Source organism: Amphiura filiformis, chromosome 9 (assembly GCF_039555335.1).
Source record: "Amphiura filiformis chromosome 9, Afil_fr2py, whole genome shotgun sequence".
Taxonomy (NCBI): Eukaryota; Metazoa; Echinodermata; class Ophiuroidea; order Amphilepidida; family Amphiuridae; genus Amphiura; species Amphiura filiformis.
The window spans coordinates 23,071,341-23,091,109 of NC_092636.1; the positions used below are offsets into that span (position 1 = coordinate 23,071,341).

General features: G+C 35.8%; 1 protein-coding gene across 1 annotated transcript in view; it reads right to left on the bottom strand.

Moving 5' to 3' along the window:
* Positions 1-249: 249 nt before the first annotated feature.
* The window catches only part of LOC140160753 (sorting nexin-25-like), a 40,367-nt gene continuing 20,847 nt past the window's right edge, over positions 250-19,769 (bottom strand). The window contains exons 14-24 of the mRNA XM_072184053.1: positions 15,998-16,294; positions 14,238-14,402; positions 13,103-13,234; positions 11,165-11,302; positions 10,081-10,194; positions 8,098-8,183; positions 7,450-7,554; positions 5,984-6,124; positions 5,383-5,564; positions 3,598-3,698; positions 250-1,913 (exon numbers count right to left, since the gene is read on the bottom strand). Of these exons, the coding sequence (XP_072040154.1) occupies positions 1,629-1,913; positions 3,598-3,698; positions 5,383-5,564; positions 5,984-6,124; positions 7,450-7,554; positions 8,098-8,183; positions 10,081-10,194; positions 11,165-11,302; positions 13,103-13,234; positions 14,238-14,402; positions 15,998-16,294 (1,746 nt within the window). The 3' untranslated portion in view covers positions 250-1,628. The remainder of the gene's footprint in view (positions 1,914-3,597; positions 3,699-5,382; positions 5,565-5,983; positions 6,125-7,449; positions 7,555-8,097; positions 8,184-10,080; positions 10,195-11,164; positions 11,303-13,102; positions 13,235-14,237; positions 14,403-15,997; positions 16,295-19,769) is intronic.

Genomic DNA, 19,769 nt, shown 5'->3' on the forward strand with positions numbered 1-19,769 from the left:
ATTTAGTACTGTATCAACAAATCTCAACATCATAAAATGAGGAAGACATTTCAAACAGTGCAGTGTACCAGTGTGGTACAACTTGAGAGTAAAAATACACCCTTTTAATATACTCATGGGTGTACTGATTGCATTGATTGCAAGTGAATTATTTCAATGATCTGTTACCAAATAACATACAATAAATAGATCCTTTTCAAAATCGTAATAATTTTTGATTGCACACACGAAAAAAGTTAAAATAGAATTAATACAAAATTAAAAAGCTTACCACAACATCGTGTACAAATAATAGTGTTTAAGCTCAATGATATGAGCTTGCAGCCAGCAATCAGTTTAGATTCTGAACTTTGACCTTTGGCTTTAGACTTGTCATAGACTACCACAGATGAACTACAAACATTCAGTTCCTGTGCTTTTTACGTTGCGAATTCTCGCATATTCATAAGGGCCGATCGTTCGAGTCCAACAATCACACCTGCATTGTGTGCGTTCGCGTATACGTGATAGAGCATTACACGTCTTTGCATTTACACGAAAAAGCGTTAAAATCTGGCGGTATATGTGTAGCAGTTTCACGGTCACATTTCATGGAATAAACTACTGTTATTATCAGGTGATGCCGAGACTTCAGACTGGTTGTGATTAGTCTGTATAGTTTGATCAGCTCGTAATCGGTGGGCCTTATAACAATCGCGGATTAATATCAACATATTTTATTTTGAGAATTGTCTTGTGACATCTTGCCAGAAGTATTACAAATTATCATTTGAAGTTCTATACTTTGTCTACTTTCTTTATACATCCAAAATCTAGTCGACAGATCAATAATATTTAACCTGGATCTACTTTTCGGCATAGTGGTAAAAGCCTAATAATTCCCGCCGATTACGAGCTGATCAAAGTATAGTAGTCTGTGAGGCTTTTTCACCAGCATTGTCTTCTTTTAGCTGTCATACTGTGCACTCCTAACATGACAAGGATGCACATTTACTGGATGCACCGACTGTATTGATAAATAAATTATTTTAATAGTTTGTTACCAAATTATAACATACTCATTAATTTTTAAAAATCCCAATAATATCTGATTGCACACACAAAATGGTTAAGAGATAAAATATCATGTATACATATGGAAAAGCTTATCACATCATTGTGAAGTGCACAAGCTCAATTCTGAATTTGACCAGCAATCATTTGAGATTATGAACTTTGAGATTATGAACTTTGACCTTCTGACTTCAGACTTGTTCATCAGCACTGGTCTTCTTGGATTGGTGTCATGTACACCCTTTTAATATATTACTACTTGATACACTGATTGTATTGATAAGTAAATTATGTCAATGATCTGCTACCAAATAACATTCACTATCAAAAATTGCTTTCAATTTCCCAATAACTTCTGATTGCACACGAAACATTTAAAGATAAAATAGCATGTATACCCAAGCAAAAACTTATCACACCATATATTGTAAGTGTACAAATAATGGCATTTAACCTTAATTATGAACTTGATTCACATTCTAAATATATCTCATTACACATAAAAAGCACCAATAATAAAAAGATACACCATTGTAACCTTTCACACAATCTTTCCTGCAATGTTAATACTTATGTTATGTAGTCTCCTCCCCAGATTCTGCTCCTGATCCAGTGGTCCTTTGCATTGATCTCATGATTCTTTGGTCCTCGTCATCTGAACTTTGACCTTCGACTTCAGGCTTGTTCACCAGTACCGGTCTCCTCAGATTGCCATCATACTGGCTTGTTTGTTCATCTCTACCTGGTGCATTAGGTTGGTTTGTTTGTTGGCGCTTTTTTTCCTCTGCTTGTACTCTTGCTAGAAGTTTAGGATCTTTCAACTCTGGACAGAGCTCCAGTAAAGCAATTTCCATCAGGTTCTGGTAATGTAGATAATATGTGACAAAAATACATTTAGTAATCACTCTAAAATTTTAATCAGGTTACATTTTATTCCCGTTTCCAGGAATAACATTTTACTCCCCAGCAATTATTTGAGTAAAATATTTCAATAATACACATTCGTGCACTCTGTTTAAACCCATGAAATTACAGCAACTATAATGATGCTTCAAATGTCCAAATAATTGTTGCATTTGATGGTGTGAGGAGGTGCATGGGTGCAAGTGTGTGAAGAGTTAAGAAGTGAGATAAACACTCTGTACAGTACATGTACATGTATGAGGCCTACAGCATGTGATTCCAGAAATAACATAAATCCAGTATCTTAAAAAAAACCTGTGAAGTAACACGAACCCAGACGATCATGCAAAATACTGTTGAACATGTGTGTTTACACAAAAACCTTTAAAAACCAGAAACTCAAATAAAAAATAATTAATTATGTGAAGTGTTTTTTTTTTCAATTTTCTCAAAATCATGTCTCTTAGGTTTGGGTAATTTCTTTATTCAGGCATTCAATTACATTTCAATACAACCATCACAGGGGACTATTTACCTTAACATCTAGCTTATATCACAAATTTCACATTTATCAAAAACAATATTATTAACAAAACCACCACAATCTGACCCGAAAAAGTCCATCATAAGAAGTTCCACATTTGTTTTGAGTAACCATTATTTTTGTACAAGTATTATTATCCATTGACCGGCTCAATGCTACGCAGTTAGGAAGAGATTCATTTACTTAATTCCGTTACCAATTTTGGACAATGGTCAAGATGCAATGCTCTTTGACCTTTTCCCAATGCTCCAATGTAATATTGTCAGCCTGCTACGCTAATTGCCTATGTCATTTTTTTGTAAATTTGAGAACAAAAAACAAAATGTGGTTCAAGCATGCATCAGTTACGTAATCACCCTACTTATTTTGGATTATTCCCTTTCATTTGTATCATTATCAGTCCAAGAGAACGCCAAATATGGATCAGGAGTATTACATAATAATACCCTGCTATGACAATAGCTGCACTAGGTTAATCGTATAATCTCCTTATGTGGTTAGCATGGATGGGCCAGGAAATCCACAAGGTCAGCCAATGTATGTACATGTATTGGTACATGTACCATATCTTTACAATGGGTGATAAATTTCTGGTTTGTTTTATTTCAAAACATAACATTCGATATTCTAAAGCTTGGTCCAAATCCAAGAGAAGAACCAAATCTAGTAATTCATGTGGTTTCAAATTATATCAGACGTTGCCTTTTTGATAGAAATGGTGTTTGTTGATGTGCACAGTTTCCCATTAGATCATAACATGCTGTTGTACATCCAAGGTCAAAGGTCTTTTAATCCATATTTGGCGTTGTTCTGGGACTGATTATCATTTGTTCTTGTGCAAAGATTGGTGAATAAATATGTTCAAATGCATGCTTGAACCATATTTTGTACTTTGTTCTCAAAATTACAAAAAATGACTTGGGCAAGCAGGCTGACGATATGGAATCTATTATACTGCACCTTTGTATTTCTTGCAATAAAAATACTGCATTATTTTATCATACCACTGTCACACCAATCTTATTCTACTCTGCTTCATTTTGCTGTACATTTGGATTAACATTTCAACATATTTTATAACTTACGAGTCTACTTACATAAAATAGGTGTTTATTGGCCGTCTTGTCCTGAATGGCCTCAAACACTTTTCTAGCTCCCAGTTTACTGTTGCGTTTGCCTAGTAGAGTCTGCAGGTAATCTAGCATTGGAGGCAAAACAAAGATATTAACAAAATTTAAGGAATGTGAACCTTCCTGAAAGTTCATGTGTTGGTATATTTTAGATTTCACACCACCAAATAATATTATATGGTTGTGCGCCCTGAATGCATTTCTCAAAAAACTGATAGATGGCCTAAAGTAAGCATTAAAATAGGCGGTTCTCGAACCATGCGATCCCCCTGGCTGGGCGGTCAGTAAACTTGTACCTCAGATGACCCCTGGTGACCCCGAAATGACCTCCCAAAATTTGGCTCTAAATGTTGACTGTACCCACCAAGTTTCATGCCCATATGACAGTTTTTACTAATTTGACCTCAGATGACCCTGGTGACCTCAAAATGACCTTCAAAAAATTTGGCTTTAAATGTTGACTGTACCAACCAAGTTTTATGCCCATATGACAGTTTTTACTAATTTGACCTCAGATGACCCCTGGTGACCTTGAAATGACCTTCAAAAAATTTGGCTTTAAATGTTTACTTGTACCCACCAAGTTTCATGCCCATATGACAGTTTTTACTAATTTGACCTCGGATGACCCCTGGATGACCTCAGTGACCTTGACCCACTAACCAATACAACCCGGTTCTGTCTTGGGTCAAGATGCACCCACCCACCAAGTTTGAGAAATGTGCGACCCCTAGTCTCCGAGAAAATAGGCGGAAGGCAAAAACCTAACCAAAATGGAACACACACACACCTACATACAGAAGGAATACACTATCGCAATATCCCCCTCATGGCTAAAGCCAGGGGGATAAAAATGAGCAGAAATTTGCAACTTTGGCTAAATTTGGATTGGTCATGATTAGTAATATCAAATCCTGAAAGTGTACCAGATGGGAGAGAGTGAGTATTTTTTAATGACTCTAAGCAGCCTTTTCTATACAGAAACACTGGCATGATTTTGGATGTAAATTAGGTAATTTCCAGACATCATAGACTTCGAGGGCCAGTCGTAAAAAATAATGATTTTTTCCCAGTCAGAGGGATCAGGCTAGGGCTAATTTCAACCATCATAGCTGTCGCTAAGAACTGAGGTGCTCCTGCGAAGAAAAAATTATGTTTTCTTGAAGCAAATTTAGTACATATCTCTATGAGGATTTATTTGGTGGTGTGAGATCTGAAGGAATAAAGTTTTTATCCAAACACAAGAACATTATTCCTACCACAGAATTTTCAATGGCTAAAATATAATCTATCTTTCATCAGCCTAATGTTTATCATCAGGTTATGACCTTTTTGACATTGGACTTGATCACAGTCTCAAAGACTCCTGGAAGTTTGAACCTGTCCCCGTCTTTGTCGAGAGATTGCTGGTTAACTTTGATTTGCGTCAGGAAGGCAGTGTATATCAAAGTTGTATTCCGATTATATGGGTAAAATACATTGCCAAAATGGCATTGCAAATTTCCTGTAGCCCTGGCTCTACTGGAAGATCACAGAGCATTTAGACCCTATGCACAAAGGGGTTACAATCAACTGCTTTCATAATTTGTATTATCCCAGCTGGCATTCTAACGACCTAATCCATATTTCAAAATGCCTAAATAAAAATAAATGTTAACTTTAGCATTTTATGACCCAGCTCTATTTAGAGCAGCAATCACTTGGGTAACTTTTAACATTTTATGACCCACCTCTATTTAGAGCTACACTCACCAGGGAAGTATCGGAGGAATTTCTCTCTTGCTTTATCTTTAGTTTGCTGTTTCTGCTCCTCAGTGAAGACTGGGTAAGGTGGCGCTAGTTGACCCTTAGGCCAGTAGGAATCACGGAAGTAGTGAATATAACCAACTAGCATCGGCTCCGACACCATCCATTCTACACCCTCGCGTACACTTCTGTTAAGCAAATTAAGGTACATAATGGGGTGATAATTAATGGTGATTCTTCCTTTATACATTTATTATACGTAAATATTTTTCTGAGTCAACAAAAAAAACCACTCTGTTCTATGGGCCAGACTGACCCAGATTTTTTGTTTTGTAGATTTTTTAAAGCTTTATAAAATTAAAAGCAGCTGTTTTAGGCCAAAGTGGATTTTTATTGAAATTTTAAATCGAAATATATTTGCAAAAATTTTGAAGATGTTTCAAGCGTTAGATGATTTTTAGGGTCACTTTGCATCTTCCTGAAAAATAAAATCCAGACCAACCAACACTACTTGGTCAGTTTTAAAAGTGTCTTTTGTTTTACTTCAATTGAATTCAAACTTGAATATTACCTTTTAAGTAAACATTTTCATAAATTATGAACTTACTTGTTAATGGTGCCTCCTAGAGTGACTTGCACAAAGACAATGAAATTTCTACGTAGCCACTTAAACATGCCACGAAGCTCAAATATTTCACTGATGAGTGCATAGATTGGTTCGGCTATGGAGTCCTTGCGATCCTGGGACCTACAGAAAAAAAGTATTTAAGTTGTAATATGCAAAAAGACACTATAATATCATGTTTTATAGATCCAAGTTTTATACAATCTCCCTGACACCCACTGGGGAAAGAAACTGACAATAGATGAGTTCTCATATTAACCCCATGAGAACTACCTACCGATTGGCCAAAAAGAAGTTTTCATTATCAATTGGACCAATCAGCAACATTGTTAGAATTATTTCACCATGCAAAAAAAATGGGCTGAATTATTTGCAAAGCTCCATTCTGATTGGTGATTAAAGTGAAAATATAATGTAATTGACCAATCAGAGGCAATGTTAGATCGGCAGGTAGTGCTCAGGGGTTTAAATGAATTACTTTTTACATGTTGGGGTAAATATTGGGGTAAATTAAAAAATCCTGATATAATGGGTTATTCCAGTTGAAATCCATACACCCCCTATGGGAGACATGACTTTGATGATTTACACAGGGAGTGTGAATTTCAGATGGGGTTATCTGAATGGGTAATCCATTTGAAAACCATACTCCCTGTGTGGGAGATTAACGTCATGTCTTCCATAGGGATTGTTTGGATTTCAACTGGAATATTTCAATATAAGTAATTTGGTTTCATATACACAACGAAGAAAACTAACAAATATCAAGTTAATATAGGGGACATCATGTGTGTGAAAATTTAGTATCTTTGACCTTAACTTCAATTTGTTTTAAGCCAGATGTCAAAACGTTTATAACTGGAACCCAAAATGCTGCACATGCATCTGTGCACAACTGTATGGACATTTGAAGTTTATAATAGGGTTTATTGGAGCTGTTATATGCTACCATCTTGCAACAATGGAAGTTATTCCTTTATTGAAATTGAACTTTGCTTGGTTTGCCTCGTGGGAGAGTGTGGCGCAATGGTTAGGGTACTTGCCTTTAGTGCACGAGGTCCCGGGTTCAATTCCCGGCGGTGGCGATTTGCTGGGATATTGACTTGGAAAAAAAAAGTCTGAAATTAATTGGCAACTTCTATAGATTAAATTCAGACTTCCCCTCTCCCCATGGTTCATTTAGAATTGGGTAAATGAATCATGAAAGTACTCCGTCCTTCGGAGGGGACGTTAAACCGTCGATCGCGTATGCAGAGAGCCATTATACCTGTACATAAATTTCGCAGCCAGTTTCGAAAAGAGTAGGGTGTTAACCCCTAACTGTTCCCAACCCATCCCCGTGTTCAAATGGACCCCAATGGAAATAAGCTTCAATAGCGGCTTTCTTGGGTTATCCATGGTTGTCAAAACCCAAACAAATCAAATCAAATCAAATCTTAGGCCCTTACCCTTCTTCATCACCATCATAATCTTCTCGGGGTTCTTCCTGGTCTTGTGGAGCATTCTTGAAGATCCCCGTCAAGAAGCCCTGTTTTCTTTCCTTCTTTTGGGTTCTAAACAGACATTGGTAATATAAAAGATTTGTTTAAACACTAGAATTTAATTTCAATTCAACTGATTTAATTTTTTTTATTTAATTAAAAGCTAAATCAAATGTAACTTTCAAATTTGTATCTGTGTGTAACAGCAACACAAATACTGAATTATAATGTAAAAGTAAAAGAAAAAAATTGTGTCACTTTTTGCACGTTGCCAATTTTGAACTGTTTCACATGTTTTATGATTCTTATTCTAATGATTCCTTACACCATACATTTACTAACAAAAGGAATATAAACATCTCAAAAAAAGTAACTGACCCCCCTTAAAAATGGCCATTATACAAAACAAAGGCAGTGCAAAAATGTCCTCCTTTACAGTAGTTTCCTGCTTTTCAAAGACTTATTTGTTAATTCTGTAAAGGTTTGGTATTCTTAAAAGAATTAGTTCCCAACAAGCAAAGGGTTCTAGTGGCTTATTACTATGAAAGTCTCATTCAATTAACTTTAAGGCTTCATTATTCTGATCATAGCCTGGTGCATTCTACTGGTACTTACATATCAATCTTGACAGATAGCGGACTTGGTACCAGGAAGGTATATAAAGCCTCACTGTGACGTAGAGTTTCATCTTGAAGTATCGACTGTCGGAAAGAAAATAATCACCGAGTTATATAATTTTACATTGTTAAGAAATGTGAAATACCAAATCTAAATTGTCTCCGAAACATGTCACTTGAAACAGAAATATGACATGATTCATTTTTCACTAAGTGTTAAAAATTTCAAATCAAGTATTCTACACCTTTTGTTCAGAACAATACACATGACAGACAGCGTCATCATCCCTATATCTTCGTGTCAAAAATTGCTGTGATAGTACGGCGAATCCTCTCGTTTTTCAAAAGCTACGCATGGCGATTTTGTTCGAGATAGGCCGAGCGACTCAGGCTAAGCATACCATTTACACGATATGAGATACCACAGAGCATGCTGAGAGTTTCTATTCTACGATTTGCGCATGATCAGTACCACATGGTGTTGCCATTATAGAAAATTCGATTTGTTGTCAGGTAAAACGCAGGTTTTGTTTCCAATACACTAACTCGAAATGCAATACACTAATTAGCGGCCTTGCTGTTTGCTGTGGATATATTTTACTGCATTTTATAAGTAAAGATTTTGAAATCAAAAGTCAAAATTGTGATATATTCAACTGTTTGAGAAATGAATTATATAAAGGAACCAGTGTAAGATCCAGGTGCTGTATCTATAATACAATGTACATTATCGACACACTATACCACTTTCTTTATCTGCGTCAATAATAGAATATTGATTTCAATCTAATTGAATACATGTCTCCATTTTGAGTTTGTACTACACCACTGAGCGATCTAGCGATCGATTTCTAGCCAATCAGATAGGCCTCCTTTTCTTGCGTTCGGTGAAATACCAATCGCCCGTCGCTCACCAACGGAGTATTAAGTTTATATTTATAATACTGGGTGTGGACACTGTGTGACACTTACTTTTATGGACACTCATTAGTGAACTGCATGAAAATATGATGCATATTTTAGGAACAGGTGGCTGTCTTGTCAGTTGAGAGTACCACCATGTTGGATTCCACAGTGGCCCATTTGAATCATGTGCGCTAACCTAGAGTCCGAAGTTTTCCGTTATACGGAAAACGGAAAAAATCACGGAATCGGAGGTACAACACGGAAAATGACATTTTTGTATGATGTGACAAAAATTGTTAAAAGATAAGAGAAATAAATGTTTAAAACAATCTTGAGTTATGTGTGTCAATTTTTATAATAAAAAATACTGTTTAATAATACCAAAATAAGGTATAATACCAAGGCATGAACCCCCTATCCATCTAACAGTCGGCCTATTATCGTGAGAATATTCCAATCAGAGCATATTGATCGCGATATTGAACACTTTATTGTGACATTAATGTCATTTATAATCATTGTTTATACATTTTAAGCTTTATTCACAAAACATTGATTTACAAATTTTACAAAATGGATTACAACACGGAAAATGGATTTTATAAAACGGTAAACTTCGGACTCTACGCTAACCTAATCCCGCCTTGCATGTACACACACGTAGAAAAGTTGATTTCTCTGTACACTGGCGACATGCATGTGTAAACGCACTGGAATCTGCCACTGCCGAAATCCAACATGGCGTTACTCTCAACTTGAGATGAGATACACTATAATGAGTAGACGTCTTTTTAATATACACATTGTCTCACCTGAAATAACAGGACTAGTACACTTTGTAAGAGAATATCTGAAGCTCTATTTAGTGAGAATAATTTTAAAATCAGACTTCAATACTACTTGTTTTATTTCCCTTACCGGAGCGCTTTCAAGGATCTTCCTCATCGTCAGCCGATGTTGTTAGAGCTGATGATTTTCTTGGATCGGCTCCAGACCAACCTAATGTCAACAAAGTATTTAGTGTTTATCAACTTATTTGATTCAATAAGTCATTGCATGACACATTTGTACTCACAGTCAGATACTTTTGTAGCCTGGAAGATGATGTGTTTAGAAATTTCTCATCGATACTTTTGAAGAGTTTCCTTGGAAGATGTGGTAGTTCTACTTTACTTAGCCATTTACTGCACTGCAATATATAAAATATGTTACAATCATGTTATGTAAATGTAAGATAAACCATCTTTATGTTGCCATTGTTGCAGGAACTGTTGTTTTCTATTTTTTTTGGTATTAATTTCCACTATAATTTCACTCACAAGCTAAAATTAAGAAGGTCTCCAAAACTCAATGTTGGTAGGTATATGTGACACAATTTGTTCCATGGGAACCAAAGGCGGTAAATTTGAAATTGAGATGAAGGCAAAAATATGGAGTAATAAGCCGATAAAATACACATCATAAAACTTCAGAACTTTAGAACCAAGTATGCTAGACCTTTGGTGTTTTCAGTATGATAGACTAATGTTTGAGTAAGGTAATAAAACTCAAATTTTCAAAAATGCCTTCTTTGGCCCCCATGGTGTAGATTGTGTATATGTGACTGACACGATCTGGTCCATGGGGGCCAAAGGCGGCAAATTTGAAACTGAGAAAGGTAAAAATATGGAGTAAAAACAATTTTACTCATGTGAATAAAAATCATTATAATGCCACACAAAAAATTATGCAGAAATGAAGTGGCCTATATGTTTCACACGAGCAGGGTGTTAGACAATGCGAGACACAATTAATATATGCAACTATCGCAAATAAATAAGGCAAGCCAAAAAAATATTATGATTTGAATGGCTTTATGAGCACTGGACAGCTGACATAATTGAAAGAGAAACAAAATTAAGGACTCAGCAAGCCTGGATTGAATTGCGGTCACTTGATGCCATCTATTAAAATACCCATGCACTAGGCACTACCAGAGTTCACAGCTGGTAGATGGGTAATCTCAACTAGTCATGACTTGCAATTGACTGAACCAAAAGTACTAGCGTTAATGCAGCAAATTTTTGGAATACAAAATTGTGCCATTTTATAAGTCAGGAGATATTATCAATTGTGCTGCTATTCTTTCCTTAAAAGTACACAAACTGACAAATACTAACCTCTTTTAGTCTCTTCTGCAAGTTGTAAAACTCAGTCAGCCTTCTTGAGACCACCCATCCTGAGATATTGATCTTTGGATCAGTTGGATGTACAACTATCACATAGTATGGTACAAGCTTGTCTGCTTCATTCAGCACCTAGTATACAATGAGAATACAATGCCATGTAATAATATCAAGAAACTTTCAGGATGAGGAAAAGAAAATTTCATGTTTTTTTTATTAGTTTTCTCTGAAAATAAAATATTTTTTGATAATTTGCAACAATTATTCTTCCTAATGCATTTACTTTTAATTCACTCTTGCACATTAATATGACATAAATTACATTTATAAAGCGCTTAAGACTGAAGTTTCGATGCACTGTACATCAAATAAAAAGCACATACAGGAAAATACACTATGTGCTAGCATAAAGTTTTAAAAAAATACATTGAGATAAAAAGTACAATAACATTATAGAAACATTATAAAATACAATATTATATCATAATTGAGATAAAAAGTACAATGACATTATAGATACATTATAAAATACAATATTATATCATAGCATAGCATAAAATAAGTGGAAAAAACATGAACATTGTCCTCCAACAGCAAAGGAGAGATGCATGGTTAATGAAAAAAAAACCCGATTGTTCTGTTGTTTCAGCTTGAATCAGTTGGCCATTGAGTTGGCTGCATTTGTAACTTGCCTGCCAGCATACAGGCCTCAAAATACTTTTTTGATTATGAGGGCTATTTTTGACACATTCCATGAAAAATAGCCCTCATGTGTGTATTTTGCCATTGACAATTTTTTTCCATGGGGCTATTTTTGGAAAATTTGGGGCGAATCGCCCTTTGCCTCTGTCAGCATAGCTTGCTGGAGGCATTTACAGGTTGGATTTGTCCAACGGACATGTGCTAAATTGGAGCCCTATTTCCAGATCTTTTTATGAAATTTCAAACACTTTAACTGTGGCTGGAATGCCATAGTGGGTAGTTGCGTCTCCATGTCTGGGCAGGTGGCAATTGTCAAAGCAATATTCTCTCAAACATTTCTAGGAATAGTATACAAATACAACATGTTTTGAGAGGAAGTAGTCAAAACTACTGGTCCCGAGGTGTTGGATGATTTGACTACTTCCTGACGCCAGGGTTGTCACTACGCCGGACGGGGCCGTCAGGCACTGTCCGGGCCGTCGACACTCAAAAAAAAAAAAATGTAAAATTTTTTTTTTTTTACATTTCCGGAAGTGGATGATGATATTTCATCATAAAAAGAGCAAGAAATTTTTTTTTTTTTTTAATCCCTAGTGTTCACTAAAAAGATAGTGCTAGGCGCGAGAGCGTTGCTCGCTACGCTTTGCCTTCAATAATTTAACTAGTACTTTTTTGGTCCTGGTGACAACCCTGCCTGACGCCATGTGTTCCCTGAAATGAAACATGTTATTTGTTTACTATACCTCATAAATATTTTCACTATCACGGTAAAATCATAAACAGAAGTCATAACACACACCAGTCAACGTGCCGGCCGGCATGGTAAATAAGCTTAATATTTTGCTTACCTGATTTTATTGGAGGATTTCTGTTCCATCAATATTTACATTTTGACCTATATTATTCTAATTTTCTTTTTAACTTTCCATACATAACATTTTGTTTCATAAAATGTCAAATTTGCGTGTTATTATGCATCGGTAATCTCTGCAAAATAACTGCAGCAGATGCCATTTTCACGATAAACGCATCTGCAGAATCACCATTGTGTAGCATTATGCTACATCTGAAGGAACAGTGCGGAAGTTTTACTACTTCCCAGCGTGCAGCGTAATTGCACAGGCGGCGGGAAGTAGTCAAACTCTACCGTTCTCGGACGCTAGCGTTATTAACCAATAAGATGTCTGGATTACCTAATAAATATTTATGAGGTATAGTAATTAGACTTACATTAGAGGCACATATATCTATCCTCCATTTGCCAGCATATTCACACCATAGATCAGTCCTCTCCACATATTGCTCCAACTCACGCCTCTCTAATTTCAGCATCTCAATCTCTTTCTCAAGCATTTGCTGCATCTGAAATTATACAAAACACAAAGTCATAGGCATCTTGAGAGAGAGAGAGAGAGAGAGAGAGAGAGAGAGAGAGAGAGATCATTGATGTATGTACAAATGAATAATTTTATTGACAATTTACATTTTGGTAAGTTGGAGGAAAGCTGTGCATATTACATGAGCAATCTGGAAGTAGAAGTAGGCCTACATGTGCTACCAAATTTAGCAGACATGTGATTCATACTGGGACATCTGAAAAGCAAGTCCAGTACACTATTGTGCAAGTGGTAATTTTTTGCGAAGGTTTTATTTTCACAAAACTAACACAGCACAAAAATATGTAATAATGTACATGAAGTACATAGGGCCAGATTGGACAATCGCAAAAACAAAACAAAATTCCCAATGTTTCTCTCACTCCCAAATCGCGAATATAACTGTGTATGTGAAAATTATACAATACTATCTCAGCTCTTGAACCCTGTGATGTTTCTATTCTTGGTACCAATTGGGATGGCAGCCAGGTGGATTGTCACTTACCAAAGGACACCAGATAGCTTAGATGGTACTGCACTAGTCTTACTATCCAACCTCAACCAACTATTACTTGTTAATTTAACAAGATATATAACTTGCATACATTTAAAATGTTGTAGCCAGCTATTTCATTGACATGTGTTTCAGAAATGTACATGTGCTATCAGGTAAACCAATCTACAATGCTGGCCATAAGTGCTGGAACGGTTTGATAGGGTAATGTAAATAAGCCCCCCACTCCCTCCCGATCAATGTTGAATCCTACTTTTTTGGTCACACGCGCCTAGTGGCACCCAACATTGATTGGTGGGGAAGGGGGAGGGTTGGGTGTTAGGAAAGGGTTTAGACTTAACACCAAAGAAACCTCTACTTTATCACGTTAATAATAACGGAAATAAGGCCATAATATAGTGTACGTTTTCTGTAAGTGTCCCAACAAATTTTGGCCATGGTTGTAGTTCTCAAGAGTTGAGATATTAATGCTCACCTTTGATTCACTACTATGTGTGCCAGTGCTTTTCAGATTGGACAGAGCCTGTGTCTTGTGGTTCAATTTCTCCTCAACCTGCTGTAGTTTACTCATCACAGCATCTGTCTGTTCAGCAATACTCACGGAGGTATTCCCAGGCTCATCTTCAGGTGATGGAAGGAGCTGCACAATATAATTTATGAAGCAACATTAAGATTTACATTTACATAAAGGGATGTAATCAGGGATGCCAGTGAGCTTTAGCCAAAAACCTGTTAATAGTACAATGGCCACAGAGCGAGCGTAACGGCCCAGGCCGTAGGGCCCAGATGACCGCCCGTATTCTTCACCGTTGCGTCAAGACTCTTTAGCATCCCTATTCACTTCCATTTTGCATTTTGAAGGGGGGGGGGGGTTATTATAAGCTTATTCACAAATCTTCTGTAAAAGTTCAAAATTCAGCAAGTTTCCCTTCCCATGAAACGTGAACGCAATATGGTGCCCCATTTAATTAGGTTTCTCGTTCCAATACTACGATTCCTGTATGCTAAAATCGGCAATCACCAACGTTTTGCTATATCATAATTTCTCCACAGCACAGTATGCCAATTACTCACATGCACGATAAATACAACAATAGCATGTAAACGCATCCCAAAAAGAAAGTATCCAGTTTGAATTTTGTCCATAAATCAAAGAAGGGGTCTTAAATCAAGACCTACCAAAAGTATGTTACAGATGAATTTATTCCGCACAGTTTGATACCTCATTTGTCCAAATCGATGCAGAATTAATGAAACAGTGATCTTTTAAATGCAGTCACTTCAATTTTTAAAGTTGCAGTAATTCCTATTGATGTTGTTTTCCTGCTTCTCAAGATTCTTCATAAAGGTACACAATAACAGAGGCGGTATAAGACTGTTTGACTCCACTTCATGTGTTTTATTCAATACAGATACTCTTTTACACAATGTTTTCCCGTTCACTCTTCACAGTCCATATCTGGAATGTCCTCCTGCTGCATCAATGATTGCCAGACATCTGCGGCCCATGCTCTCAGCGAGACTTCTGATGCGCCCTCGCCTTGATCTATCGCTGCCCATATATTGAGTACCAAATCAATAGGAATTTACTGCAACTTTTGAAATCGAGGTAATTGCATTCAAAAGGTCATTGTGTCATAACTTCTGCATCAATTTAGACAAATGAGGTATCAAACTCTGCGGAATAAATTTATCTGTAACATACTTTTAGTAGGTCTTGATTTAAGACCACATCTTTGACTTATGGACCAAAATCAAACTGGATACCTTCTTTTTGGGATGCGTTTATATCTGCGAGTAGCGACTATAATAGTGCACCATCTGTAGGCAGGTGTTCTTCTATTATAATATCAGCAATCGTAGGACAAGATTTTTAATTAATTTTCTTGTGCCAGATTTTTCAGCCGATTTTTCCGGCAGGTATCAACCAAATTAAAGTCAAATATTATGGGAAACATGAAATCACAGGAAATCTGGCAATTGCTTGAAAGCTGGCATCCCTGTGTAATCTTTTCAGGGGATGATTGAATCTCTCACAAAAAAACGGAGATAGCTGACCTCTGACCTTCCTCTAATGGTGTGAATTAAAAATTTAATTTGTTGGTTTGCACTTTTTAAAAATTTCTTGAGGAAATTAAAACCTGATCTACCAATCCTTTACATAACACTTAAATATGTGTTTGGGTGAGGTGTGTACCCATGTTTACCCCACACATAAAATGCAGCATTCCTTACCTCCACATTCAACCCTTTCTTCTCCAGCATCTCTTCACTGAGTCCTCCATCATCATCATGACCACCCCTGGAGTCCATCAATTTACTATATGGCTCACTGATAAGGAAGGATGGGTAGTGATCCTCATCTAACTGTTGATAGATCTGTTGTTGGGCATGGTAGAAGGATTCTGGTCCCTTGTTGCCTACCAGGAATGCTTCTATCCCTGCCACATGTTCTTTAGCTACATGGATGGCGCTTGATGTGGCGACAAATGTCTGGTAGATTTCGTTACCACAGTTCAGCTGCTCTCGTAACTGTTCAAAAAAGTGGAAATAAAATGGTTTAAGTTAGAAAATGCGTCCATTATTGATGAGCTGGTGGATTAAGGGTATACGATGTATTGTTCGTCGAAGCAGCAAAAAAATGTAGTTCGCAGCATCTTGCGAATGGTAGTGAGCTTTAGCAAAAATTGCATTGCTCAATTCATAGCGAGTGTGTAGAAGAATTCAAATATCACAGATATACTTCTGTAGGTCCTGTGGTTCTTGAGTTATTTTGTAAAGAGGGCTGAAACAACAACACTTTTGTAAAACGTACATAACTCATTAACAACAATAAATTAAGCAAGTTTTCAAAGTATGATTTGTAGAATGAACTTTTGCAAAACACCGAAGTGTTATTTTTCAATAATATATTGATCCAGATAATGAAAATCACTTTTTTTTGGCTGCTTCGACCAACAGTACCTCGTATACCCTTAAGTTAGAAAATGTGTCCATTATTGATGAGCTGGTAGATTAAACCCTACATATGTAAAGAGGTTATATTAGAGGGCCTAAACTCCGCCATGTTTGCATGTCAATGATTACTGGCAAAATAGCGCACTGATGTACATGTACCTTCAAATTATTTCATCGTGTGCCAGACAAACTTCTTTACTAGTCGCAATTGTTTGCATGTGATGTCCCTAGCAGAAATTCTATACAGCAAGAAGTGTATCAAAAGTGTATCAAAGTGTATTAAAACTGTATCAAATGGCAATTTGATACAGTTTTGATATAGAAAGGGTGTATTGAAAATGTATCAACTGAAAATATAGGGTATCAAAACTGTATCAAATACCACCTAACTGTATCAAAAATGTATCAAAAGTGTATTGAATTTGAACTTAGTTAATTTTGACCATGCTTGTGGTGTATCAAAAGTGTATCAAATTGGACTTTGCAGTTTTTTAGTGTATGTAAAGTGTATCGAAATGAACTTTTTGGTGCTAGATGTATATCAAAAGTGTATCAAATTGGACTTCTTCAAATTCTGGCTGCATACAGTGTATCAAAAGTGTATTAAATTGGACCTTGCCTGTTTTTTAGTGTATGTAAAGTGTATCAAATTGAACTTAGTTAATTTTTGGTGGCTAGAGGTATATCAAAAGTGTATCAAATTGGACTTAGTCAAATTCTGGCTGCCTACAGTGTATCAAAAGCGTATTAAATTGGACTTAGTTTATTTTGGGTGGCTAGAGGTATATCAAAAGTGTATCAAATTGGGCTTTCATAAACTGACCTTTTGAAGTGTATCAAAACTGTATAAATAACTGATCACATGTCTAGATAATGACTCATCATTTTCAAATTTGCCCATGTGGCATGCATGCAGTTAACACCAGGATTTGCATTTGGAAATGTACTGTATTTTAGAGCAAATTATGGTGTTTTATTTATCATGATGAAGATACAAACATGCTTGTAGACTGCACATTAGGTTACAAACGTAGTTGTAATCAGGGACTGTGATTAAATAGGATATTTTATTGAGTTTGTTCTGATAAGGTAAGCTTACTATATATTATATATAGGGCCTCTATGTATATGTATTAAGCATGAATATAGCACATGCCTGTATAGTAAAAACCCTGCTGAATCTTTTTGTTATTGGTAGCCTTTTGTCTCTTTATTGAGGGTAACAACTTCAGTGACAAGCACTGCTTTCCAAGCAGGCCCTCTGATGTATGTATGTTCCATTTTGGTTGGGTTTTGCTTCTTTTTTGCAATACTTTCTCACACATTTGCCCTATTGCGGCCGTAATTTTGAGCGTTGATAGGGAAAACTGTGCATTGACCTGCCGTGATGGGGAAAGTGCTAGAGGTCAGCATTGGCAGTAGAGGGCAGTGTTGAATTTGAGCTTGATTAGACTAATTTCAAAATTTGACCTTTGACCCCTTCACTTTGAGCTTTGGGGTCATTAATGTTTGCAAATATGTTTAGATCATGTAATGATAATTCTTGTTGAATTTGAGCTTGATTGGACCAATTCTGAAATTTGAAAAACTGTATCAAAAGTGTATAAAAACTGTATCAAAAGTGTATAAAAACTGTATCAAAAGTGTATAAAAACTGTATCAAAAGTGCATCAAAAAACTATTAAAAGTGTATCAAACAAACTGTCAAAAGTGTATCAAAAAACTGTATCAAAAGTGTATCAAAAAACTATATCAAAAGTGTATCAAATGGCATGTATCAAAAATAGGGCGGTCCCGCTGGCCAGCATTAGAATTGGAACAGCTGATTTGATACAGTAACATATTCGATACACTTTTGATATAAATTATGTATGAAATGTGTATGAAATGAAAGGATAAAAATTTCAACACTAATTTGATACAGTTTAAATTGGAACCCTGATTTGATACAGTTACATATTTGATACACTTTTGATATAATTATGTATGAAATGTGTATGATGTATGTATGTTCCATTTTGGTTGGGTTTTGCTTCTTTTTGCAATACTTTCTCACACATTTGCCCTATTGCGTCGTAATTTTGAACGTTGATAGGGGAAAACTGTGCATTGACCTGCTTCGTGATGGGGGAAAGTGCTAGAGGTCAGCATTGGCAGTAGAGGGCAGTGTTGAATTTGAGCTTGATTAGACTAATTTCAAAATTTGACCTTTGACCCCTTCACTTTGAGCTTTGGGGTCATTAATGTTTGCAAATATGTTTAGATCATGTAATGATAATTCTTGTTGAATTTGAGCTTGATTGGACCAATTCTGAAATTTGAAAAACTGTATCAAAAGTGTATAAAAAACTGTATCAAAAGTGTATAAAAACTGTATCAAAAGTGTATAAAAACTGTATCAAAAGTGCATAAAAAAACTATTAAAAGTGTATCAAACAAACTGTCAAAAGTGTATCAAAAAACTGTATCAAAAGTGTATCAAAAACTATATCAAAAGTGTATCAAATGGCATGTATCAAAAATAGGGCGGTCCCGCTGGCCAGCATTAGAATTGGAACGCTGATTTGATACAGTAACATATTCGATACACTTTTGATATAAATTATGTATGAAATGTGTATGAAATGAAAGGATAAAAATTTCAACACTAATTTGATACAGTTTAAATTGGAACCCTGATTTGATACAGTTACATATTTGATACACTTTTGATATAATTATGTATGAAATGTGTATGAAATGAAAGGATAAAATTTGAGCGCTAATTTGATACAGTTTAAATTGGAACCCTGATTTGATACAGTTACATATTTCATACACTTTTGATATAATTATGTATGAAATGTGTATGAAATGAAAGGATAAAAATTTCAACGCTAATTTGATACAGTTTAAATTGGAACCCTGATTTGATACAGTAACATATTCGATACACTTTTTATATAAATTATGTATGAAATGTGTATGAAATGAAAGGATAAAAATTTCAACGCTAATTTGATACAGTTTAAATTGGAACCCTGATTTGATACAGTTACATATTTCATAC